This window comes from Carcharhinus amblyrhynchos, chromosome 26 (genome assembly GCF_965287045.1).
Source record: "Carcharhinus amblyrhynchos chromosome 26, sCarAmb.v2.hapA, whole genome shotgun sequence".
In the NCBI taxonomy this organism is placed as follows: domain Eukaryota; kingdom Metazoa; phylum Chordata; class Chondrichthyes; order Carcharhiniformes; family Carcharhinidae; genus Carcharhinus; species Carcharhinus amblyrhynchos.
The window spans coordinates 11,861,514-11,889,321 of record NC_137349.1 but is presented as its reverse complement, the minus strand read 5'-3'; the positions used below and the strand labels follow the sequence as shown (position 1 = coordinate 11,889,321).

General features: G+C 47.2%; 1 protein-coding gene across 2 annotated transcripts in view; it reads left to right on the top strand.

The window, feature by feature from the left end:
* Positions 1-3,025: 3,025 nt before the first annotated feature.
* The window catches only part of arrdc2 (arrestin domain containing 2), a 35,702-nt gene continuing 10,919 nt past the window's right edge, over positions 3,026-27,808 (top strand). The window contains exon 1 of one of the 2 annotated variants that reach the window (XM_080212679.1): positions 3,026-3,359. In XM_080212679.1, coding sequence (XP_080068805.1) covers positions 3,101-3,359 — 259 coding nt within the window. In that variant the 5' untranslated portion in view covers positions 3,026-3,100. Of the gene's footprint in view, positions 3,360-24,628; positions 24,983-27,808 lie in introns of those variants that run through there. The other variant, XM_080212678.1, reaches the window with a different exon arrangement.

Below are 27,808 nucleotides of genomic sequence, written 5' to 3'. Positions count from 1 at the left end.
GGATTGTCTGATTCTATGAAATACGCTCACAAGAGCAGTGCATTTGTTGTGAGACACTTTGAGATGTCCTTATGTTGCAAAGGGTTCTTATTTCCAATGTCAGACAGGATTTGATCTCCCTACACTGAAATAGAGAGAGAGAGAGAGAGACTGCAGTTTCAGCTGATGCTCAGGAAGGTCATCACTCTCCAAGGTTACAAACCCTGCCCACATCTCTTGATGGACAGATGCACAGATATCTGTTTGCACACAGGGGCTGCCCAGCCTGTTACACCTTGTGTTATTGGAAGGTTAGTCCATGCAGCCTGTGCTGCAGCTGTCAGCGGCTGAGGCAGACATGCAAAAGGCATTGTGGAGCCGGCTGTCTTGCTGGTTGGTACTCAACGTCCAATCAAGCTCTGCTCCCTGACATCAAATCTCTGAACACTGACCCCTGAATTCTCCACCAGTCCGAGTTTCATTCTCTGCCCATTAACCATACTAGAAAGGGGCAATGCTGCTCCCATTCTCTGGAACTTATCCCCTCTCAGCATCCTTCCCTCCCCCACCCCCTCCCCCCCACCTCTTACAACTCATAAAGAGCATGTGGCTCTTTCAGAGAACGCAGATATGATGGGCCGAATTACCTCCTTCTTTGCCGTACAATTTTGTGAAAAACCGCCTCAAACCCACCCTTCTTCACCACCTTGAACTCTTCTCCCGATGTGGTTAGCACTGCTGCCTTACAGTGCCAGGGACCCAGGTTCAATTCCCGGCTTGGTTCACTGTCCACATGGAGTTTGCATGTTCTCCCCATTTTGGGATTCTGCTGTGCGCAAATTAGTAGCTAAATCTTTGTATGTCACATTCCTATCCTTTTGTCTTTTCGGGTGGCACGGTGGCGCAGTGGTTAGCACTGCTGCCTCACAGCGCCAGGGACCCAGGTTCAATTTCGGCTTCAGGTGACTGTGTGGAAATTGCACATTCTCCCCGTGTCTACATGGGTTCCCCCTGGGAACTCTGGTTTCCTCCCACAGTCCAAAGATGCACAGGTTAGGTGCATTGGCTATACTAAATGTGTGGGTTATGGGGATAGGACAGGAGAAAGGGTCTGGGTAAGGTAATCTGTCAGTGCAGACTCAATGGACCGAATGGCCTTCTTCTGCACTGTCAGGAATTCTATGATTAGAAATATTTTAGGAGTGTGGACGATTCACAGACAAGGGCCCCAGTTTCTTCAGCCACCCTTAGCAACCTTCTAATGGTGACCATCTTACGTTCACTATCGGTTCCCAACAATGTCACCCCAACTCTCCCCACCCCCTTCCCCTGTCACCTTCTGCTATCACATTGTGAACCCCGATGGTGTGTGTCAGCCTGCAGATATTCGACTATAAGGGGCATCGCAAGCTGAGCCAGAAGCTGAAATAAAAACAATAAATGCCCGATAAACCCGGCAGGTCTGGCAGCATCTGTGGAGAGAGAAGCAGAGTGGAAATTTGGCATCAAAATGATCCTTCTACAGAATACAAGCCCCATTTTATCCCCTGACAGTATAAATCTCATCCTATTTTCTTTGTCAGCAATTCTGACAAGGGGGTCATCTAGTCTCAAAATGTTGGTTCTATTCTCTCTCCACAGATGCTGTCAGACCTGCTGAGATTTTCCAGCATTTTCTGGTTTTTGTCCCTGTTTTGATGGCTCCCTGATTTGACTTCCCCTGGGGAGGTGGGGGAGTGGGGAGGGGTGGAGGGGGGTTGACGTTCATGGCAAGAGGGAGCTGAAGAGGAATCTTTGTTTTATTCATGGGATGTCAGCATTTATTGCCCATCACTGAGTGCACTTAAGAATCAACCACATTGCTGTGGCTCCGGTGTCACATGTAGGCCAGACCAGGTAAGGACAGCAGATTTCCTTCCCCAAAGAACAGTAGAGGACCAGATGGATTTTTACAACTATTGACAATGGTTTCATGGTCAACAGTAGAGTTTTAATTCCATAAGATATAGGAGAAGAATTAGGCTATTCGGCTCATCAAGTCTGCTCCATCATTATGGATGATACATTTCTGAGTTCCAGTCTCCCACCTTCTCCCTGTAACCCTTGATCCCTGACCAATGAAGAGCCTATCTATCTGTATAAAAGCAAATTACTGTGGATGCTGGAATCTGAAACAAAGCTTTGTCAAAGGGTCATCTGGACTCGAAACGTCAGCTCTTTTCCCTCCTTACAGATGCTGCCAGACCTGCTGAGATTTTCCAGCATTTCTTCTTTTGGTGGCTTGTCTTAAAGACACTCAGTGACCTGGCCTCTGCGGCAATGAATTCCACAGATTCCCCACCCTCTGGCTGAAGAAATTCCTTCTCGTCTCTGTTCTAAAGGGCCACTTTTTTACTCTGAGGCTGTGCCCTGGGATCCTAGTCTATGATTAATCTATTCATGTCACAAATAGACTTGCACTAAGTAGTAAGTCTCTCCCACTCATGGGAATATTTCCCCCACGTCCACTCTATTCAGGCTTTTCAGTATTCCCTAAGTTTCAGTGAGGTTCCCCACCCCCCCTTACCCCTCACCCCTCACCCCTCTAATTCCACATCACCATTGAATTCCAATTTCACCTTCTGCCATGAGGGGATTCGAACCCAGGTTCACCAGAGCATTACCCTGGCTCTCCGGATTACTAATACACTGAGCCACCGCCTCTCCCTGACCTGCTAATCATTTGGCGGAGGCTCCCGGGCAACCCGGGAGGGTTGGTAACCCGTTTGGACAGGGACTGTCGCTTTAAGAGTGAGAGGGTTTGTTTTTGATTTTGGTCAAGTCGGTTGGCCATTGGTGGAGGCAGAGGCTCCGCCCCTCCTGCCCTGCTATTGGCTGCCGTTGGGGGACGTCAGCGGCAGATGGAGCTGGCACTTCCCATTTGGCCAAGTTGCTGCGGTGACTGGAAGTTTGAAAGTTTCCCCCAGTCCCCAAGGAAACTGGTAGGGGAAGAGCCAGCGCACCTAGGGCAGCAGCCAGAGGGACCAGGGCAGGAGGCAGCGCACAGCAAGATCCCACAGGCGGCTCCGGGACGGAGTTGCTCGGATCGCCCAGCCGGCCTGTTTGTGGGGGAAGGGGGAGGATGAAGGTGGGCAGGATCCGCGGCTTCCTGCTGCTGCCGGAGCGGCGGGAGGGCTCGGTGTACACCCGGGGCCAGTCGGTGTCGGGCCGGGTGGTGCTGGATCTGCGGGCGGCCGTGCGGGTCCGCTCGCTGCTGATCAGTGCCCAGGGCATGGCCGCGGTGCACTGGCTGGAGAGCAGGAGCATCGGCATGAACACCGTGTACTCCGACTACACCTCCTATCAAAGCTACTTCAAACAGCGGCAGCAGCCCATTCCAGGTCAGTTGGGGTTGGGGGGGGGTGGAGTGTACACTGGGTTGGGGGGTTGGGGGGGTGGGGTGGAGTGTACACTGGGGAGTGTGGGGGGGGGGTGGAGTATACACTGGGGAGTGTGGGGGGGGGGTGGAGTATACACTGGGGAGTGTGGGGGGGGGGTGGAGTGTACACTGGGGAGTGTGGGGGGGGGGGTGGAGTGTACACTGGGGAGTGTGGGGGGGGGTGGAGTGTACACTGGGGAGTGTGGGGGGGGGTGGAGTGTACACTGGGGAGTGTGGGGGGGGGGGTGGAGTGTACACTGGGGAGTGTGGGGGGGGGGGTGGAGTGTACACTGGGGAGTGTGGGGGGGGGGTGGAGTGTACACTGGGGAGTGTGGGGGGGGGGGTGGAGTGTACACTGGGGAGTGTGGGGGGGGGGTGGAGTGTACACTGGGGAGTGTGGGGGGGGGGGTGGAGTGTACACTGGGGAGTGTGGGGGCGGGGGTGGAGTGTACACTGGGGAGTGTGGGGGGGGGGTGGAGTGTACACTGGGGAGTGTGGGGGGGGGGGTGGAGTGTACACTGGGGAGTGTGGGGGGGGGGGTGGAGTGTACACTGGGGAGTGTGGGGGGGGGGGTGGAGTGTACACTGGGGAGTGTGGGGGGGGGGTGGAGTGTACACTGGGGAGTGTGGGGGGGGGTGGAGTGTACACTGGGGAGTGTGGGGGGGGGCAGGGTTAGTGTACACTGGGGAGTGTGGGGGGGGCAGGGTTAGTGCACACTGGGGAGTGTGGGGGGGGCAGGGTTAGTGCACACTGGGGAGTGTGGGGGGGGGCAGGGTTAGTGCACACTGGGGAGTGTGGGGGGGGGCAGGGTTAGTGCACACTGGGGAGTGTGGGGGGGGGGCAGGGTTAGTGCACACTGGGGAGTGTGGGGGGGGGCAGGGTTAGTGCACACTGGGGAGTGGGGGGGGGGCAGGGTTAGTGCACACTGGGGAGTGGGGGGGGGCAGGGTTAGTGTGTATGCAAGTGAAAGGGAGGGGGTAAATGTTACTGTACACTGGAGTTGGGGGGATTTCTGTGTGTGTGCCCATGTGTGAAAGAGAGATGGGGGTAAATACTGGGGTGTGTTTGTTTAAGGGGGTAAATATTACTGCCCATTGTTGGGGGGGGTATGTAGGTGTGTTAGGGGGGTAAATATTACTGCCCACTGGGGGAGTGAGGGGTGGGTGGGGTAAATATTCCTGTCGGGGCTTTGGGGCAGGGGTGTTGGATTCAAGATTACACAGTGTGATCCCACAGTCAATGTGTTGAATTTGATGCAATGCAGAACAACAATTGCAAATCTCATTACTGCCTGTGCTGTTGGTAAATAAATCTGAAAAATTGTGAAATTTACAACTCGAAAACAGAAAGTACTGTGACCTGATGCTATGGATACATTCAGATTAATTCCAGGGGGTTGTGTTAAAGGGTCTGGGATTTCTAATTTTGATTGTAAACCTTAGTCCTGGCACTTGCTGTACAGACAGCCCAAATATCATTGGAGCGAATACACCCACTAACTAACTCAACCAGACACACTAACACAAGCCCACACTTAGACACACATACGTTCAGTACATTTTCCACTCTGGGTACAGGGTTCCCTGACACTGCCTGTGACATCCATATTCTGTTTCATCATCTGCTTCATGTAGCAGCATAGATCGTACCTTCTTCTCAAAATTAAACACTTTCACCCTAACCCGAAGCCCCTGGACTACAGCCAACTGGGTTCCTGACCAGAGGCAGTGCAGTTTCACTCGCTCCGTTTCGCTGCACACTTAAGATTTTTGTTTGCAAAAAATATATTTTATTCATAAAATATCTGAAAGACCATCACAAACCTTTCAGAGTGAGCAGTCAGAGCGAAATAATATTCAAGTTTTCTACATCGATCCTGTCTGAGGTGTTTCAATACACAGCCTCCGCTGAGCGATCAAAATGCTTGTTAGAATGTGCAATGATATTCCAGTTTTTTTACATTCAGATGATTCCACTCTGACAGTCGGAATGAGATCCCAGATCACTAAACATCCTGAGAGCAGCTGATTTGATTTGATTTATTATTGTCACATGTATTACCATACAGTGAAAAGTATTGTTTCTTGCGCACTATACAGACGAAGCATACAGTTCATAGGGAAGGAAACAAGACCGTGCAGAATGTAGTGTTACAAGCATAGCTAGGGTGTAGAGAAAGATTAACTTAATGCAAGGTAAGTCCATTCAAAAGTGTAATGGCAACAAGGAAGACGCTGTTCTTGAGTTGGTTGGTGCATGACCTCAGACTTCTGTATCTTTTTCCCGACGGAAGAAAGTGAAAGAGAGTATGTGTGGGGCCCTTAATTATGCTGGCTGCTTTGCCAAGGCAACGGGAAGTGTAGACAGAGTCAGTGGATGGGAGACTGGTTTGAGTGATGGACTGGGCGTCATTCACAATTCTTTGTAGTTTCTTGCGGTCTTGGACAGAACAGGAGCCATACCAAGTTGTGATACAACTAGAAAGAATGCTTTCTATGGTTCATCTGTAAAAGTTGGTGAGAGTCATAGTGGACATACCAAATTTTCTTAGTCTTCTGAGAAAGTAGAAGCGGTCGTGGGCTTTCTTAACTATAGTGTCAGCATGGGGGGACCAGGACAAGTTGTTACTGATCTGGGCACCTAAAAACTTAAAGCTCTCGACCATTTCTATTTCATCCCCATTGACATAGACAGGGACATGTTCTCCTTTATGCTTCCTGAAGTTGATGACTATCTCCTTCGTTTAGTTGACGTTGAGGGAGAGATTATTGTTTTGCAGCAGCTCACCGGATTCTCGATCTCTCTTTCCTGTATGTTTTGCTGCTGATTTTACAGCACAACTCCGTCCGGTTCATAGATGCACTGGCTCATTCTGGGTCCCTCCTGTCGAAAAAAAGTGGGGGTGCAAATCCAGCTGTGGTTTTAGTGGGTCATCCACCCCCTCTCACCCCTTGAATCTGGGGATGGGTGGGATCGATTTTTTTTTTTCCCCCTCCACTGACCTGAGCACACAGTCTCACCTGACTGTTGGGCATGTTACTGCAGGACTGCTGCACGATTACAAATACCTTTGTATTTGGATGACGTGAAACTCAAAAAATCCAATGGCATTATGTAGGAGATGGACAGAGAAGGTATCCTCTGGACAAAACAACACCACTGGAAATTATTATCTAGTAATTATCACTTTGCTGTGTGCAAATTAGTTGCTGTGTTTTGTACATTACAATAGTGAGCACAGCTCAAAAAAATTACATCACTGCCCGCAAAGTGAGGAGGTTGTCGGGCGCTATAGAAATAAGTTTTTAGTTTCTTCCATAAAATTGACGATGAAGCTGTCAAATTGTCATGAAAAACCAACTGGTTATTATTGTCTGTGGCACCATGGTTAGCACTGCTGTCTCATAGCGCCAGCGACCCAGGTTCGATTCCTGGCTTGGATCACTGCGGAGTCAGCACGTTCTCCCCGTGATTGCCTGGGTTTCCTCCCACTGTCCAAAAGACTTGCTGGTTAGGTGCATTGGCCATGCTAAATTCTCCCTCAGTGTACCCAAATAGGCACCCGAGTGTGGCAACTAGGGGAATTTCACAGTAACTTCATTGCAGTGTTAATGTAAGCCAACATGTGACTAATAAATAAGTAATAAAACTTATAACTTTAATTTTACTACTTGTCCCTTTAGGGAAGGAAATCTGCCAGCTTCTCCCAGTCGGGGTCTATAAGTGACTCCAGTCCCGTACCAAAGTGGTTGACTCTTGACAGCCCACCTCAAATGGCCCAGAGAGACACTGGGTGGGATTTTACAGCCTCGCTCATCCCGAAACCGTAAAATCCGCCTGACGTCAACGGATCTTTCCATTGTCCGCCCTCGCCTGCTCCGATTCCCAGAGCGGACAGGCCAGTAGAATTTCGGCAACTGTGTTTTATCAAACCCACTGCCAAATGATTCTAGAAGGCTCATCACCACCTTCTCAAGGCAACGAGAGGATGGCATCAAATGGTTGCCATTGTCAACACGTGAAAAATCCATTTTAAATTAAATTCCGTCCCTAGCATGTCTTTACTTCCACCTCCTGTGTTAAGACTGCTCACTAAACAGTAGCCAGGGTCAAGTTTTCAGTCACCCCTACAATAAAAACAATACTGTGGTTGCTGGAATCTGAAACAAAAATAGAAAATGCTGGAAAATCTCTGCAGGTCTAACAGCGTCTATGGAGAGAGAATAGAGCCAACGTTTCGAGTCTGGGTGACTCTTTGAGCCCTGATTTAAAATATTGTCTCGATATTCTCTCTGTGGACACTGTCAGATCCGCTAGGAAATTCCAGCATTTTCTGTTTCAATCACCCCTCCTGGTTTCGCCTGCTGTTGGCTGGTGGTCCAGTGATGTTCCTGATGTCTCCGAGAAACCACGATGGCTTCAGAGTCCTCTACAAGTTGTTGTTGAGGACATTCTTTTAAACAAATACATAGCCAAACCTCTCAAAAGTGGATTTTGGAGCAAAGGGGAGAATGTTGAGCAAGTGAAGATGTGGAATATTTTCTAGTTTGTCTCTGGAATGGAGACCCAGGGCACGATTCTCCCCGCTGGCAACAGTGACAAGTCTAGTTGCTCCGAATTGCCAGCTTCAATTGGACGTTACTCTTGGAGGTGTCAACACATGACTTCCCACACTCCTGTCATTGGTCATCTGGGACGGTGGTTCTCAACCAGTGAGCTACGGCACACAGAGTTCGCCCCCACCCCCACCAAAGTGTGCCACGAAAACAGAGTCACGATTCACAATTCACCTAATTAAACTGAAACTAACCCTCATCTTCAGCTCTGTGGTTGGCTGTCCAAGAGCTGACAGACTTTGGGGTTTCCCGTGTATGTGGAAAGAGATACACGTGTGTGGTTTTGATTTATTTTGTCTTTATGTTGGTCAGACCCACACCCATGGCCAACGGGACTTGGAGCTGAAGACACAGATCCCATGCGCCCACACAAAAAGCAGAAACTCAAAAAAAAGGACGCAAAAAACCCTGGGGCTAAGCGAGAGAAATGGAGAGGACAGGGAGCAGTTTAAAAGACAAAAGTTCCCAGTAAGAGAAGAATACAGAGAATAGGAGGTGTGTCTCAGAATTCTTTTAATAGTACAGAGGTCTTCAATGACCTATGTTGAGGTATGATGTGACATAAAAGGTTGGGAACCACTGCTCAAGAATGTAAAGTTTATTTAGTAGGATTACATTAACACTGCAATGAAGTTGCTGTGAAAATCCCCTAGTTGCCACACTCTGGAGTCTGTTCGGGTACAAATTTAGCACAGCAGAAGCCCCTAACCAGCACGTCTTTCAGACTGTGGGAGGAAACTGGAGCACCCGGAGGGAACCCATGCAGATGTGGGGAGAACGTGCAAACTCTGCATAGAAAGTGACCCAATCTGGGAATCGAACCAGGATCCCTGGCGCTGTGAGGTAACAATGTTAACCACTGTGCCACCCATTGGTACACAATCTTCCTCACAACTAATTGGGAAGCAAACTCTAGTTTTTTGTATGGACAGTCAGTGAAACAGTATTTTGTCCAGCACTGAGATTTCACAGTAATCGATGTTAGTTGTCCCTTGGAGCCACCCACATCCTAGGGATTAACATTTAGACCCTAATGGGGCGGCACGGTAGCACAGTGGTTAGCACTGCTGCTTCACAGCTCCAGGGACCCGGGTTCAATTTCCGGCTCAGGTCACTGTCCGTGTGGAGTTTGCACATTCTCCTCGTGTCTGCGTGGGTTTCGTCCAGGTGCTTCGGTTTCCTCCCACAATCCAAAGTTGTGCGGGTTAGGTTGATTGGCCGTGCTAAAATTGCCCCTTACTGTCCTGAGATGCGTAGGTTAGAGGGATTAGCGGGTAAATGTGTAGGAATATTGGGGGTGGGGGGGGGTGTAGGGACTGGGTAGGATTGTGGTCAGTGCATACTCAATGGGCCGAAGGGCCTCTTTCTGCACTGTCGGGTTTCTATGATTCTGTGCGCTCAGTTCTAGAGGGTTGGCAGCCCTTTAGCCCTGATGCAGTTCTCACACAATATCAGACTGTTTCAGGAGTGTGTCAGCTTCATTGTAATCATCGCTGCTCTTCCTGAACTGGACTGGCTGCATTCTGTGCCTGTGTTTATCTATCTCAGGCTGCCTGGGGCGAGGGCGGGGAGTGAGCTGAAGCTGCTCACATGTTCCCTCTGCTGGGTAACACTTGATACTGGATGGCAATGTCCGCACAGAAAAAGCCCCATTGACAGGGGCCGATCATAAGGCCAGCTTGTGAGAACACACCAGTGTTGCCTTGTGCGGTGATTTCTGTGGGAAATAGGCAACTGCAACGGTGAAATGTCTGGCAGAGATCAGATGAGTCACACCAATCTCTCCCCAAGCGTCAAGGTTGGTTACCTTTTGGCATTACATTAAAGAAAGATCTTGTATTTATATAGCACCTTTCATGACCGCAGGTTTTTCCCAATGCACTTTACAGCCAATGAAGATTTTTTTCTGACATGTGGTCTCCTTTGGAATGTAGCAAAATGCAATACAAAAAGTGTGCACGGTATGCTTTAGGGTGGCACGGTGGTTGGCACTGCTGCCTCACAGTGCCAGGGTTCAATTTCAGCCTTGGGGCACTGTCTGTGTGGAACTTACACACATTCTTCCTGTGTCGGTGTGGGTTTCCTCTCACACTCCAAAGATGTGCAAATTAGGTTAATTAGGCATGCCCCTTAGTGTCAGGGGGATTAGCAGGGTAAATATGTGGGGTTAAAGGGATAGAATCTGGATAAGAGTCAGTGGAGACTCAATGGGCCAAATGGCCTTCTTCTAAACTGTAGAGATTCTGTATAGTAGGGTCCCACAATAACAATGGGTTAAATAGGCCAAATAATTTGTTATTGTTAATGCTGTTGATTGTGGGAGAAAGATCAGCCAGGGCGCTGGGGAGAACTCCCCCTGTTCTACTTTGTGGCTCTAGGATCTCTTACATTCCCCAGAGAGTGTAAATAGGGCCTTAATTTAACATCTCATCGGAAATACAACCCCTCTGACAGTGCAGCACTCCCCCAGCACCACCAACATCTCAAAAGTGGATGTGAGTGTAGTACACCTCATCTGAATATTGGGGGAAAAGCTGTGATAGGGTCGCCCGGTGAAGAAAGTTACATTAATGTTGCTCAATTGGATGAGAGCAGTCAATATCATGACCAATGCGCTAATATAACTCGACGTATTCAAGAGGCGGCTGGATACAGCACGGGGTGAATGGGATCAAAGGTTATGGGGAGAAAGCAGGATTAGGCTGTTGAGTTGGACGATCAGCCACGATCGTGATGAATGGCGGAGCAGGTTCGAGGAGCTGAATGGCCTCCTCCTCCTCCTATCTTCTACGTTTCTATGATGTTTTGTGAATGCGAGTCTATTTTCATTTTGAAAAAAACAGGTTGATTTGAGAACAGGGTCCAGAGGTCAGGAGCGTGATCATGGAGTTTGTTGTTAGCGTGAAGGTCATTCACTTGCCCTTTCTTTTTAGTACGTTGCAATGGAGTCGGATGGAAGGCCAGGGAGTAGACCCTGTTATGATGCGTCAGCAAAGCCCCTCCAGTTTGTACATACTGGGACAGCAGGGCAGACAGAATGCAGGTACACTATTCTACTGCTGTCACCTTGCTGCTCCTTCCCTTCCCCAGTGGAGGGGGGGGGACCTAATTACCCCACATGCAAGTGGTTAGAGAGCTTAGTCTGCGCACGGCTGCACAGCGCCCTTTGAGGGAACTTGTTAATGTCTCCGTCAGGGCCACGGGGAATAGCACTCTCGTCTGAGGCAGTAGTTTGTGGATTCAAATCGCACTTTGAGTACAAAATCTAGGCTGAGGGGGTGAGTGCGGTGCTGAGGGAGTGATGCATTGTCAGAGGTGGGCTGTCTTTTGGATGAGGTATTTAAAGAGTTTCTCCCCAGCAGCCAGGCTGAAACTTATCCCTCTCGCAACGTCACTGAAACAGATTGTCTGGTTACTTTTACTGTGCTGCTTGTGGGATCTTGCTGTGTACAAATTTGGCTGCCTCATTACACACCAAAACTATTCTATCGGCTGCAGAGCACTTTGAGATTTGGAAGCTGCTTTAAAAATTCAACTCATCCTTCCTGTCGCAGATACCAGTCTCTGAGACACTGACTCACATTAACCACAATCGTGACAGTGTGTCTTCATCACCCTCATCAGTCTCGGGCACTGAAAGAAGGAACTTGCATTTCTGGAGTGCCTTTCTGAAGTATCCACAACAAGATCCCACAGCCAGCAGTGACACCATCTAGTTAATATTTGGCTTTGAATCCAAGGAATCCCAAAGACCCATTGTAATTCTCTGAGAGCCCAGGTTCGAATCCCAACATGGCAGACTGTGAAATTTGAATTCAATAAAAGGTCTGGAATTAAAAAGTTTTAAAAATTTAAAGGGAGGCCATTTGGCCCAACATGTCCATGCTGCCCTTTTTTTCTTTTTAAAACCACTTAGCTAGTCCCAATTGCCTGCGTTTGGCCCATATCCCTCTATACCCATCTTACCCATGTGACTGTCTAAATGCTTTTTAAAAGACATCATAGCAGCCTCTATTACTGCCTTTGGCAGCTCGTTCCAGACACCCACCACCCTCTGTGTGAAAAAATTGCGCCTTGACCTTTTGCATCTCTCCCCTCACCTTAAACCTGTGCCCTCCAGTTTTAGACTCCTTGGCTTTGGCAAAAGATGTTGTATGTCTACTTTATCTATGCTCCTTGCTATTTTATAGACCTCTATAAGGTCCCCTGTCAGTCTTCCACGCTCCAGAGGAAAAAGTCCCAGTCTATCCAACCTCCTTATAACTCAAACTATCAAATCCCAATAGCATCCTAGTAAATCTTTTCTGCACTCTTTCCAGTTTAATAATATTTCTATAATAAAATGATCAGAGCTGCACATGATGACCAGGAAACCATTGTCAATTGTCAGAAAAATCACTAATGTCCTTAAACGAAGGAAATCTGCCACCCTTACCCGGTCTGGCCTACACGTGACTGCAGAGCCACAAGAGTGTGGTTGACTCTTAAATGCAATAAATGCTGGCCCAACCAGCGATGGTCACGTCCTGTAACCGAACAAAAAAATGATCTCGCCCATGAGGGTGTGCAGGTTTTGCTGGAAGGGGCTTTCTACCAGGGCGGTGTCTAAACAATGTGAAAGGGTGTTACTGAGGGGAATGGGAACCATTCAGGTAATACTCCAAACAGCTTCGTTACAATGTTCTGCTTTCCAATGTTACATTTTTGGAACAAAGCCACTGGTAATTGTTCAGCGACTAAAATCATTCCTTGGGGGGGATGGTGGAATAGCCATTTGTAGGTCTTATTGAAGAAGTGATAATCTTTCCACACAAGACTTTTTTTGTAGCATTTCTGCCTCTTCCTGTAAATCAACCTGAAAAAAGATCAAACGCAAAAATAAAGTTTATTTATTAGTGTCACAAGTGGGCTTACATTAACACTGCAGTGAAGCTACTGTGTCACCACACTTTGGCCCCTGTCCAGGTACACTGAGGGAGAATTTTAGCATGGTCAATTCATCTAACCTGCACGCCTTTTACAGTGTGGGAGGAAACCCACGCAGACGTGGGGAGAATGTGTGGACTCCGCACAGTCAGTGACCCAAGCCGGGAATCGAACCCGGGTTCCTGGCGTTGTGAGGCAGCAGTACTAACCACTGTGCCACCCCAAGTTACCCTCCAAACTGGTAAAATGGACAATGTAATGTCATGTCCTACACGCACGATGTTCTTTTTTTATTTAGGGGTTTTTTTTTCCACAATAACTTCATTGCAGTGTTGACGTAAGCCTACTTGTGACATTGATAAAAGATACTAGTGTGTTAGAGTGGCATGGGGGGAATATTTGGAAATATGGGTTTAGTTTCATTTTTATTTCGTTTTGCTAATGAAATGTGGGTTTAGTTTCATTTATTTGCAGTTTTGCTGATTAAGATGAAACATTGCGATTTAGTGATAAAAGAAGCCGGTAATGCGTGCACACATCTCATTGGCTTCGACGCTGTTCAGGAAGAGGAAAGAGCCAATAGCAAAGCTCAAAAAAGCCTTTTAAACCAATGCAACCTGGGTTGCCATGGTGACACTCGATGATTGACAGCTGAGTCAAGCCTGGCGATTTCTCCGCCCAGTTTAAGATGGAGCAACGTCCTTTAAAGTGGCGTGACCAACTCAAGAGTAGGAAATGCGATTCTTGGGGGATTTTTGTTTGCACATTTTCTCTTCCAGAGCAAGTTGCTGAAATGCTTTCCCAGTCACTTCACTTCCCTTTTTCTCATGAGATCAGCGATCGATTTTTACACTGATGTTTGATTGAAATACGTTATATTTTTACGTAGAGGGGACATCCCAAAGTTCTCCCCAGCCAGTGGAAGACTTTTAATCCCTGTACATCTCCTCATGTACAGCCACTAATGTAAAAAAGAAGTGGCAACCAATCCGTGCACAGCAAGATCCCACAGACTGGAATGCAATAAACGTCAGATTTTTTTTTGCTGATGTTAATTGAGGGATAAGTAAATGGCTGGGACAGCAGGGAGAACTGCGGAACTGAGAGATTGACTAGGTTAGGATTGTTTTTGCTGGAGTTCAGATGAATGAGGGGGAATCTCATAGAGACTTATAAAATTCTAACAGGAGGAGGCAGGGTAGATGCAGGGAGGATATTCCCGCTGGTGGGGGGAGTCCAGAACCAGGGGTCACATTCTGAGGATCCGGGGTAGGCCATTTAGGATAGAGATGAGGAGGCAATTCTTCACCCAAAGAGTGGTGAGCTTGTGGAATTCATTACACTGAATGTATTTAAGAGGCGGCTGATATAGCACTTGGGGTGAAGGGGATCAAAGGTTATGGGGAGAAAGCAGGATTAGTAGGACCCTTTGACAAAGGGTCATCTGGACTCAATGTCAGCTCTGTTCTGTCCTTACAGATGCTGCCAGACCTGCTGAGATTTTCCAGTGTTTTCCCTTTTGGTTTCTCATTCCAGCATCCACAGTAATTTGCTTTTATTTTTAAGCAGGATTAGGCTAATGAGTTGGACAATCAGCAATGATCGTGATGAATGGTGGAGCAGGCTCAAAGGGCCAATTGGCCTCCTCCTATCTTCTACGTTTCTGTGCTCTTCTTCAGAATAGTGCGGTGTGATCTTTCTGCAACCACCTCAAGAGGTCACGCACAGCTTCATTTTAACACTTCTGCCCAAAGATGGCACATGTGCAGGTGTGGCACTCCCTCAGTATGGCACTGAACAGGAACAAAGAGAGCCCACCAGTAACAACTGCCATGAATATCAGAACATTTAAACTGTCTGAACAAACTTGCATTAATGTGGGGAACACAGTTTTTGGCTGTGGGGCACAAATTATTGTATCAATCGGTGGTACGGTGGTTAGCATTGCTGCCTCACAGTGCCAGGAAGCCGGGTTTGATTCCAGCCTCAGGTCACTGTGTGGAGTTCGCACATTCTACCCAAGCCTGCATCGGTTTCCTCCCACAGTCCAAAGACGTGTATGTTATGTGGATTGGCAATGCTAAATTGCCCCTTAGTGTCCTAAGATGTGCAGGTTAGGGGGTTGAGTGGGATACGTACATGGGGTTATGGGGATAGGTACTGGCTAAGATGCTCTGTTGGAGAGCCAGTGCAGTTTCGATGGGCCAAATGGCCACCTCCTGCACTGTAGGGATTCAATGATTTATGAAACACTCCCAGGACAGTGTAGATACAGAGTAAAGCTCCCTCTACATTGTCCCCATCAAACACATCCTGGACAGGTACAGCACAGGGTTCTATACAGAGTAAAGCTTCCTCTACACTGTCCCCCATCAAGCATCCCCAGGACAGGTACAGCATGGGGTTAGATACAGAGTAAAGCTCCCTCTACACCGTCCCCCCGCACCCCCCCCCCCCCCCCCCCCCCACCCATTCAAACACTCCCAGGATAGGTACAGCACAGGGTTAAATCTGGAGTAAAACTCATACTAACATTACACCAATGACATTGTTTGTACCTTTGACATTGTCAGATCCCAGTGAGCACCGTGTGGGTAATTAATTACAAAGGTTAAATCACATAAGGAGATATTGGGACAGGTGAAACAGAAAAGCTTTGTCACACAGTTGGCAGGAGAAAAGGGTTGTAGAGCGATTGGGGAGGGAATGTGAGAGCCGAGGCAGCATTGTCACCAATTATGGGCAAAGATAATTTCATCCAAAAGAGAGTACTCCTGACAGTGCTGCAGTGCCTCGGTACTGCGTCAGTGTGACTGGAATGTGGGATTGGAGCCATAGTCATCTGACCCAGAGGCAGAAGTTGTTAGTTAACGCTAGTTGGTCCATGTTGAGTTCCCAAAAGAACATCAGAGACCAGAAGCTACTGTGATGCCCCCAGTGCTGATTAGCTGCCTGACAGTGTTTACACTGCGTCACTGAAAGCTCTGGGTTGAGGCAACAGGGTAATTACATGTCTCTGGAACACTTTCCCAGGAACAGTGGCACAGTGGTTAGCACCGTTGCCTCGCAGCGCCAGGGGCCTGCGTTCGATTCCCGGCTTGGGTCACTGCCTGTGTGGAGTATACACGTTCTCCCGTTGTCTCCGGATGCTCTGGTTTCCTCCCACAGTTCAAAAGTGTGCTGGTTAGGTGGATTGGCCTTGCTAAATTGTCCCTTAGTGTCAGGGGAACTAGCTAGGGTAAATGCATGGGGTTATGGGGATACGGCCCGGGTGAGATTGTGGATCATCCACTCGATGGGCCAAATGGCCTCCTTCTGAACTGTAGGGACCCTACAGAAGGAAGGGTGAAAATTTGTGAAGGTGAAATGAAACAGAGCCTATGATGTGGGTCAAAGTTTAATCTTCCCCCACCCCTCTCTCATTATTGACATGGAGTTCTCACTTACTTATAGAGGGATAGCCTGTTGGGTCTTGCACAGAATCTTGTTTACCAGCATCTAAGGTGTGGTTGAATAGAGTGCAGAATGAACAGGTGTTAGAGCAGCAATCTGTGATCAAAAACATGTTCTAGACCCAAGAGTGCCTATCCCAATCACGGGCAAAGAAACTGGTCAGTCTCCCAGCGCATTGTCTGTCTGTCTCTCTCAGACAATAAAAACCCCACCATGTTCTCTAGTCTATTTCTTGGTCTCATGCACTCACTCTCCTGCTTCTCTCTGTCTAGCTCCGTGCTGCGTCATATCCTCTCTTCCTGACTATCTCAGTCTTATGGGTGGCACAACGGTTAGCATCAGGGACCTGAGTTCAACTCCAGGCCTGGGTCACAGTCTGTGCAGACTCTGCACGTTCTCCCTGTGTTTGTGTGAGTTGCTCCAGTTTCCTCTGGTTAGGTGCATTGGCCGTGGTAAATTCTCCCTCGGTGTGCCCAAACAAGCGTCTGAGTACGGCGATTCGGGGATTTTCACAGTAACTTCATTGCATAAGAACATAAGAAATAGGAGCAGGAGTAGGCCATCTAGCCCTTCGAGCCTGCCCCGCCATTCAATAAGATCGTGGCTGATCTGAAGTGGATCAGTTCCATTTTCCCGCTTTCTCCCCATAACCCTTAATTCCCCTGTCTATCAGAAACCTATCTACCCGTGACTTAAATATTTGCAGTAAATAATTGCAGTGTTAATGTCAGCCTACTTGAGACTAATAAATAAACTAACTAATTGTCTCTCTCTTGTGTTCTCTTTTTCTTGGGCTCTTTCTCACTCGCTGTCTCTCTCTTTCGTTCTCTGCCTCTTTCTGTCCTTGGCTATTTCTCTCCTGCTCTCCATCTCACTCTTTCCTTATCACAGAATCAGGTGTTGACTTGCATGGGGGTGGGGGGAGGGGAATGTTGCTCGCCTCTGCCTTCTTGCCTGAGGGGTTTGTGTGTCTCTGGAGACACAGCACACCAGGTTTAAGTCCAACCGATTTATTTGCTAGTAAACTCTCAAGCTTTTGAGGTTTCCCTCTTCGTCAGGTGAATGAAGAGTTCTGGCCTCAGACAGAGCATCTAACAGCACAGACAGTTTACAGATTACTGATTAGAATGCGAATCTTTACACCTAACCTGCTATTCAAGTCTTAAAGTGGCCGACAATGTGAGTGGAAGGAGCACTGAGCACAGGTTAAAGAGATGTGTGTTGTCTCCAGACAGCACAGTAAGTGAGGTTTTGCAAACCCAGGCAAGTCATGGGGGTTACAGGTAGTGCGACATGAACCCAAGATCCCTGTTGAGACCATCCTCGTGTGCGGAACTTGGCTATCAGTCTCTACTCAGTGACTCTGCGCTGTCGAGTGTTGTGAAGGCCACCTTGGAGAACGCATTCGGTCAGAGGCCAAATGTCCGTGACCGCTGAAGTGTTCGCCAACAGGAAGGGAACAGTTATATATAAAAGTAGGGAGGTCTTGCTGCGGCTGTATAGGGCATTGGTGAGGCCGCAGCTGGAGTACTGTGTGCAGTTTTGGGCGCCGCACCTGCGCAAGGATATTTTGGCCCTGGAGGGAGTGCAGAGGAGGTTTACTAGGCTGATACCGGAGCTGAGGGGATTGAGCTATGAGGAGAGGCTGAATAAACTAGGCTTGTACTCGTTAGAGTTTAGAAGAATGAGGGGAGATCTCATTGAGACGTATAAGATGATGAATGGGATGGATAGGATAGAGGTGGAGAGACTCTTCCCGCTCAAAAAAGACAGTAGGACTAGGGGGCACAGCCTCAAGATAAAGGGGAGGCGGTTTAGAACGGAGTTGAGGAGGAACTTCTTCACTCAAAGGGTGGTGAATCTCTGGAATTCTCTGCCCGTTGAAGTGGTGGAGGCTGCCTCGCTAAATATTTTTAAGAAGCGGGTTGATGGGTTTTTGATAAGAGAAGGGATTAAGGGTTATGGGGAGAGGGCGGGAAAGTGGAACTGAGCCACGACAGATCAGCCATGATCTTATTGAATGGCGGGGCAGGCTCGAAGGGCTAGATGGCCTACTCCTGCTCCTATTTCTTATGTTCTTATGTTCTTATGATCTCCACATCATCTCTCTGGAGAATCAGAGAGAGAACCTTATCCATGGTAATTTCAGAAAACAAGGACTGGAACTCAGTTTGACTGTAGGGTCATGTCTTGGTGGTTTGAGGCATGATTCAGTCACCTGCACATCAGGAGTCGTCCTTCAGTCCTATTACAGCGACCCTTGTAGTCATGATTCCCCTGCCCCTGAATGTAACTCACTGGGTCTGGGTGCCTGCTGGTTTTAGATGAGATTTAATGGAAGGGTTCAAAACTGTGAGAGAGGCGACTGAGTAAATAGTGAGCAAGTGTTTACACTGGTGAGAGAATCAGTAACCAGTAGACACACGGACTAGAGGTAACTGATAGAGAGAGTAAATAAGGAGAATCTTGTTTACCCAGCGAGGATTGTGTTCTGGAAGGCCCCACCTGAAAGGGCGGTGGAAGCAGATTCAACAGGGACTTTCCAAAGAGAATTTGATAAATGGTTGAAGAGGAGGAATGCCCGGGGCTATGGGCGTAGGGGCAGGGAGAGTGAGTCTAATTGGATAGCTGTTTCAAAGCTACGATGTGGAGATGCTGGTGTTAGACTGGGGTAAGCACAGTAACCTGGCGACACCAGGTTAGAGTCCAACAGGTTTATTTGGTAGCACGAGACACAAGCTTTCAGAGCACAGGACGTTTGTGGCTTGTGCTACCAAATAAACCTATTGGACTTTAACCTGGTGTTGTGAGACTTCTTACTGTCCAAAGAGCTAGCACGGGCAGAATGGGCCAAATGGCCACCTTCTGTTTGGTAAGAATCTACTCTCAGTGGATGATCTGTTATATTATAAATAATATCATTTATTGTCAAACATGATGTGGAGATGCCTGTGTTGGACTGGGGTGGGCACAGTAAGAAGTCTCACAACACCAGGTTAAAGTCCAACAGGTTTATATAGAATTGTGAGCTTTTGTAGCGCTGCTGTTTCATCGGGTGAGACTTCTTACGTTGTCTCACACACCGGAGAAAGTCACAGGTTTTGATTCGAAGAAAAATACAGCACAGGAACAGGCCATTCAGCCCTCCAAGCCTGCACTGACCATGCTGCCCGACTGAACTAAAACCCCCTACCCTTCCGGGGATCATATCCCTCTATTCCCATCCTATTCATGTATTTGTCCAGAAGCCCCTCAAAACTCACTATCGTACCTGCTTCCACTACCTCCTCCGGCAGTGAGTTCCAGGTACCTACTATCTTCTGTGCTTAAAAAAAACTTGCCTGGTACATCTCCTTTAAACCTGTGCCCCCAAGTAATTGACTCTTCCACCCTGGCTATCCACTCTGTCCATGTCCTGCAACATGCTGAGCTCACCAATCAGAAATCAGGCCATTAACAGGAATGTTCCATTGACCTAAAGAAAAACTCAATCTGGGACCCGCTCACTGCTGTGTGACTCAGATGGGAGGTTTCCATGTCTAAAGCAAACAAAGGAATGAATAAAAACAAAGCTGTGATGCTCCTGCAGCCAAATAACTTGCCTAAATTCACACAGGGTCAACGGACAAGAATGCAGTCTGTGGCACTCCACCCACTTTCGGAGCGCTGCTCCTTCGTCAGCTGAACTCAGAACTCCCACTCACGTGACGAAGGAGCAGCGCTCTGAAAGCTAGTGGCGTTTGCTACCAAGTAAACCTGTTGGACTTTAACCTGGTGTTGTGAGACTTCTTACTGTGTTTACCCCAGTCCAACGCTGGCATCTCCACATCATGGCACCCCACCCAATCAGAGTTGGCATCTTCAGGAAGAGAGGGGGCGGAAAGGAAAAGCCAAGGGATTTGATTTATTATTGTCTCATGTATTAACGAGGTGAAAAGTATTGTTTCTTGCACGCTGTACAGACAAAGTATACCGTACATAGAGAAGGAAATCAGAGTGCAGAATGTAGTGTTACAGTCATAGCTAGGGTGTAGAGAAATATCAACTTAATAAAAGGTAGGTCCATTCAAAAGTCTGACAGCAGGAAAGAAGCTGTTTTTGAATGTTAGAGGAATAGAGTTGCAAAGCAGAGAGGTTATGTTATTCTTGTAGCGAGCCTTGGCTCGACCACACGTGAAGTACTGTGAACAGTTCTGATCGTTATTTCAGATGTTTGCCCTTTCAGATGGATGGAAAGATCCCATATTTGGTATCCTGGCTAAAATTTACCCCTCAATCAACATAAAAGCACGATCATCTGGCCATTGCTCCTTGTGGGATCTTTCTGTGTACAAATCTGCAATCGTGTTTCCTACGGAGGCTGCACTTCCAAAGTAATCCATTGGCTGTAAAGTGCTTTGAGACATGCAGAGGATGTGAAAGGTGCTACATCAATGCAAGTTTGTCCTTTTATACCTGATGTTAATTGAGAGGCTCTGTGTGTCCGGATATCCCGGATTCTCCCCCCCCCCCCCCCCCCCCCGGATTAAAAGGTCAACAGTGTTACTGAGCGGTGAGATTTTATGTTTCTGCAACAAGGTGAGTGCAGCTCCTCCAGATTCCTCTCCCTGTGAGACTCCTTCCCTCCCTCTGTCGCCCCCTTCCTCGGGAGGATAGGAACAGGAAGAGGCCATTCAGCCCCTCAAGCGTGTTCCTCTGTTCAGTTAGATCTTAGCCAATTTGTACATTACTGGCTTTGGTTCCGTGCTCCTTTAATACCCTCAGATACCCTGTTTCTGGTGAGGGGAGGGGATGGTGCAGGAAAGAGTTCCAGGTTTCCATGTGTTTGGGGTGGGGAGGGGGAGGTGGAGATGGAGGTGCGTGATAGCTTCCTGATTTCATTGCTAAGTGGACGAGCTCTAACTTTCTAACCGTCTCCTTGCTCTGAGCGCACAGAATCCAAACTCGATGCTGCACGATCTTATTCTCTGTTGTTCGTCTATCTCTGGCTCTTTTGATTTAACATCTAACGGTGTCCCCAAATTGTTAACGTTTCCCCTGAGAGACCGGCACAGACCGAGCTTCGTTATTAACAGGATGTCAACAATGAGACTGTACCCAGAATGACTTGCGGGCAGTACAATCTGTGAACGTTTATTGGACGCTTGTGTACGGAGCCTCAGTAATTATATTTCTGGAAAGTCAGCATGACTCAGAGTTCAAATACTCATTGAATCTGCAGCACAGAATGAAGCCATTCAACCCAATTGTTGTTTACGCTCTGTGTGTGCCTTTCTTTTCTTGCCCTATCTTTCATTCCTTTCTCCTTCATGTGTTTATCCAACTTCCCCTTAAATATATTAAACATCTCAACCACTCCTTGAGTAATGAGTTATACTTTCTGTGTAAAGACATTTCCCCAAAATTCCTGATTTTTCTTTTATCGACGATCCCCAGTTTTGGTTGTCTTCACTTTTCAAACTTGTTTCCTGGTTTTAAAACTCTCTAGAGAACTTGCCATCGAATCATAGAATCCCTACAGTGCATGAAGGAGGTCATTTGGCCCATTGAGAAAGCACTGACCACAATCCCACCCAGGCTCTATCCCCTTAACCCCACGGCAATAGCACAGTGGTTAGCACTGCTGCCTCACAGCGCCAGGGACCCGGGTTCAATTCCCAGCTTGGGTCACTGTCTGTGTGGAGTTTGCACGTTGTCGCTGTGTCGGCTTGGGATTCCTCCTGGTGCTCCAGATTCCCCTCTCAGTCCAAAGACGTGTGGGTTAGGTGGATTGGCCATGTTAAATTACCCCCGAATATCCAGGGATGTGAAGGTTAGGGAGGAATTAGTGGGATAAATACATGGTGTTACGTGGTAAGTAAGCCTGGGTAAGAGCTGGCACAGACAGGATGGACAAAATGGCTGCCTCCTGCACTGAAGAGGTTCTATGATCAATCCTTAACTAACTGTGACCAAAAGAATGATCTCAGCAGGTCTGGCACCATCTGTAAGGAGAAAAAAGAGCTGACATTTCGAGTCCAGATGACCCTTTGTCAAAGTTTAACTAACTGGTTCATATGCATAAGCCAATTGTAGTAACCTTAAATACACTCACACTTAATTTTTACCCTGTGTGGAATTTGCTTGTCTTATCTGTGTGATCTTTCTAGTTGGTATGAACCAAGATTTTTGCACACATTGGAGAGTGGTTTAATCAAAGCATCCTTGATTTTAACCACTCCACAATCAGTGGCCCTCCGTTGTCCAGACACTGAACTCTGAAATTCCTGCTGGGACAGATTCATCTACAGTGAGGTTGCATGAATTTTATGGGCTGTGATATTCTACCTCCTACCTTTTCAAATAAGCTATTGGCCACTTACCCTCAAACCTGTCTCACAAAAGTAAAATGCTGCAGATGCTGGAATCTCTGCATGTGCCCGAATGATATGTTTTATTTGATAATACTCTGGTGCACAGTTTTGAAATGTCAAGAGATGCTGTATAATTGCAAGTTGTTGCTAAGGGTGCATTTTGAATGCAAATCCTGTCGTTTCAAACCCGCCCCCTCCCCCGCACCTTCCTCCCGCCGCCGCCAGATGGCAGCAAGGAACAGCCTCTGAAGCCTGGAACTTGTTTGGAAAGTTAGTGTGTGTTTCCATTGATTCAGTATCTCGGAGCAAGGACCCCAAATCAGCTGCAATCGGTTATTTTAAAGTGCAGTCACTTGTTGCTTTGTGCTGTCAGATCCCGCGTAGGCAGGCGTGGGTCATTTCGTGCACAGGAAGATCCCATGAACAGCAACCCTGATTTGATTTATAATTGTCACATGTTTTGGGATACAGCGAAACGTATTGTTTCTTGCGCGCTATACAGATAAAGCATACCACTCATAGAGAAGGAAAGGCGAGAGTGCAGGATGTAGTGTTACACTCATAGGGTTTTTTTAAAAAATCAACTTAATGCAAGGTAGGTCCATTGGCAGCAGGGAAGAAGCTGTTCTTGAGTCGGTTGGTACGTGAACAATCATCTGTTACTTTTTTTCTGCTTGGTTTGAGTTGAGGGAGGGATGTTAGCCTGAATGAAATTCCCCTGTGCCCTTGAATGTCTCCCCAAACCAGTAGAACAGGCAAAGAGAACCTCGAGCTATTTCTGCTCCGTACAAAGGACAAAATTCTCCTGAATTCGGTAAATAAATAGAACATTCCCTCCCAACCCACATGGCTCCACATTTCATTGTAGCCAGCTATTTAATAAAGCTGTCAGTCAAAATAATATTCACAGTAACTTCATTGCAGTGCTAATGTAAGCTTTACTTGTGACTAGTAAATAAACTAACCTTTTTTTAACTTTAAAGTTGCAGCACTTGCTTTAAAAACTCTTTAGTGTAACCTGGCAGACCTTAGTTCCAAACTAACGCTGTTTGGGAAATGCCTTGTTCTGTCGAGGAATCCTTTTTAAACTTAGTTCTACTTCAGAAACAGGTTTGGTTAGCAGAGAAATCCTTCAGGGGACAGTAGAACATGTTGGGCTGTGGAAATGCAATGTTTGCAGTTTTTTTTATATAAAGTTGCATAACCTGACTTGTTGACAAATGTGTTTTTCCTTAAAAATCAAGAATAGAAAGTTCACAAAGCAAAATATTTGTCCAGACACACTTGGAACGAGTACCGAATTATCTGGACTGAAACCACTTTTTATAAATTGATTCCAGTGGGTTTAAAATTAGTATTAAGTTGGGGAGCAAAGAAAACACCCCTGGTGTTTTGAGCTGTGTTGTCCAGTGGGTGAAAAGGAGTTTGCAGTTTCAGGAAGATAAAAGTTTGGGGACTTCTTTGTTAAACTTGTTTATTTGCCTTTAGGCTGGGTCCTTTTTTTGTTTCCCCTTCCCCTATTTGTTTTCCTGCTGGCTGCAATCTCTCGTGATGTTTTCCTTCCAATAGGCGGGGAGATTTGCCAGTTTGCAGCCGGGCTCCCTTCCCTATTTTTTTCTCTCTCTCTTGTTGAAAACAAGCGAGGTGCGTCAGCCGGCCGCGGGGGGCGCATGCGCGCGCCCGCTTGTTTCTCTCCCGGGGAGCTGTCAATCAAAGGCCGGCCGAGTCCCGCCCCCAGATCGCGCTGCCATTGGACGGCCGACAGAATGGCCCGCTACCTGATTGGGCGGCCGGCCTGTCAATCAGCGTCGCCCCGCCCACCCAGAGCCTGGCGTGTCTATTTAAAGGGACCGTCCCCCCCTCGCAGTTAACTTACCGATTGTTTTTCGCAGCGCTAGTCGCAAGACTTCACCGGCAACTTCAAGTTGCATTTATTTGTTTTTGTTTCTCAAAAAAACAAGAGATGATTTTCGATAAGTTGAAGAGGTTTTCCATGGTGCTGGACAGCCCAGACCCCAGCTCAGTGCCCGTTTACAGCACTGGGGATGAAGTGTCAGGCAAAGTTGTCCTGGAACTTGCTGCTGCAATGAAGATCCAGTCCTTAAAACTGCATGCTGAGGGCTATGCAAAAGTGCACTGGACTGAGTCCAGGAGTGCTGGCTCCAGCACTGCTTATACTCAAAACTACAGCGATGAAGTGGAGTATTATAACAAGAAGACAAATCTACTGCAGCTAGGTCAGTATCCCATCGCCGCATGTACTTCTCACTTAGTGACAGCTTGCTTTCAGAGAGCAATTAGAATGCTCTTTCCCCTCCAAAGTCGAATGTCTTCTCCTGTACTTTTTTTTTGTATCATGTCAAGTTTCAAGAGGGTGGGGGGTGGCTGTAATGTCAAGTTGCAAACTATCAGCTGGAAACCGGGGCAGCTATCACAGCTCCCCCACTGCTTTGCTTCCACTCTGATCGCTGATATTTCATGGCCACTGTGGTGTAAATATCCCCTGATTACTGAGGCTCTTGACTCCAGGAGTTGAGCTTGTTACAGCGTGATACTGTAACTGCTGAGAAAGAATCAGCAACTTTTCTCTCAAAACAGAAAGTAAGTTTCATTTTCATTTTGTTAGATTGCGAGTCTCCGTTTAAAAGCTTTGTGTCTGTGCTTTGTCACGTAATCTTTGAGTTATTAATTGTACAATATGTACCTTCAGTGATTGGGACATTTATTTGCTGATTCGGATTGAAGCAATTATGAAATCAGATCTTGAACTCTGGGACACTGCTAGCTGCGGTCTGTTTCCTCACTCTGTTTTTGTCAGAGCGAGCTCCTCTTTTTATTGGTTAAAAATCTATCGTAACTGGTTTACGAAGGCATTGATTCGCCTCTCGTTGCGCTGTTTGTCGAACCATTCCTTGTAAACTTTGCTGGCTGCTTTATTTCAGACAATCCTGTTTCTGTTTTCTTTGTCTGAACATTTCATGGTGCCAGTCAGACCCGGTCAACTTTGTCCTTTAACTGGCTCAGCACTGTCCCCCCTTTTAGACAGGAGGGTGCACAGTCTAAACATCTAAAGAAGTGTAAAACATACAGTCGGGGCCTTTACCTTAAATGCTTTTAAGAAGAGAAATGTCATGAAATTATTGGACTTCTCTGCTTCTGACCCGTAAACTGCTGTTTTAATATCAACTCTTGAGTTCTATTGGATATATTAAAAAAAAGTTTAAAGCAAGGCTGAGCTTTGTTACGGGACGGGAGAGAATGTTGCAGGAAAATGTAACGGTGACTGTCAAAATCCAATCCCATACAGGCATTGTGGCAATTCATTGTCCAAGTTTCAATTCTGGTTATTTTCTGGTTTAGAGTAACATTTAAAGTGTGAGATGCTTGTCAATGTTTTTGCAGGGGTTCTTAAAGCACCCCTGGAAATCCTTTTGCCCACTTCAATTTCTTCAATCCAGAATGTAATCAACAAAATCTTTGCATTTAGATAGAAACGTGTTGCATCCTCACAGCCCATGCTGATGTTTATAGGTCGCAGGTTATCTTGTAAGTTATTCGGAAGGGTGAACAGTTTGTTTCTGTATTTTTCATTCCAATAAGTATGGACACGTGTCCCACCGCTGAGGTTTTCAAAAAATTCTATTTTGATTTGATGATCAGCCGTTGCAGAGGCGCTCTTGATAGAGAGGGAGAGAATTTTGTGGCAACCAAGTTAAAAAAGGGGCGGGGGGAGGGGGGGAGATCATTCTCACTGGGGCCAAATACTCAGCTCTGTTGAGACCCGGGTTCAAGGTTTATAATGGGGATTAGAGACGCAGTTAAAAGTCAGCTCCAAATATTAAACTCGTAAATCCCAAAGCGTAGATCTTTTGACTAAATTTCTCCTTTGGCTGTGTCTCCCCCACCAAATCCCAAGCTGTGATTAACTCTCCCTGCTGCCTGATCATGTAGTGACCCCTGCCCCTCATCAGCAGCAGGACTGAGATAAGCAGGGCTGGGATCTTGCTGATTTCTGGGGCACTTCAGTGTACAGGGTGCTTACAGATTCACACCACCATCACTGGAGTGGGAGCTTTGGAAATTCTCTCACTAATCCATGCACCCCAGCCTTCGCATTCCTTTTCGGTGAGGATATGCTTTACGCTTTGAGGTCTGTCAGAATGATAACCTGAGAATCCGTGCACAATTTCACGTAATTCTTATCCCAGGAGAAGAAAACATAGGTACAAAAACAATGATGTCACCATCCTGCCATCCTATAGACAACCCGTGAATTACTCATACCGCACTCTGAGGGAATGAATGCAAAGCAACAAACACCAACAGATGAGACCATTGATGAATGAATTGAGCCAGTGAAGAGTTGGCAATTGCACTCTGACTGTCCTGTCTGCTTTGACACCTTCCACCTCCCCAGTGAATGATTGAAGGAACTCAGTTTTATGTTGTGAAGGATTCTGACTGACCGCAGATGAAGTTGATAGTGATTGTAGATAAGAGAATATCTTATCCTGCATACGACTTGGCAACAGGGATAGGCCATTTGGCCCCATCAAGCCTGTTCTGTTAATCAGTTAGATAATGGCTGACCTGTATCTTGACTTGTGTCATAATTCCATAACCTTTAATCCAATTGCCCAATAAGAATCTACCAGTCTCAGCTTTGGCAGTTTTAATTGGATTTGGGAGTGTTCCAGACTGCCATTCTCCACTGTGTGAAGAAGTGCTCCCTAACGTCACCCCTGCTGTCAGTTTAAGGTTAATGCCTCCATTGTTCTGGGCTGCCTCGATTAGAGGAAATCCCACTTATCTGCCCTTCCTGCAACATGCTGATCAATGAGTCAGGATCAATGTCATCGCTGTCCTGCTGTGGACAGGATCAAAACCACACTTCCAGCTTTCCCACACTCTCTGGGATTGCAGAATGCTCCTCAAAGCTTCAAGTTCCGTATTCCTCGTCCTCAGTGTTGAAGGCAAAACTCATTGCACTTCCTTCTAACCCAGCACCCGTTCAATATTCTTCTCATCTTCAATCTTCCTTCTCCTCCTACGAGCTTTGAGAA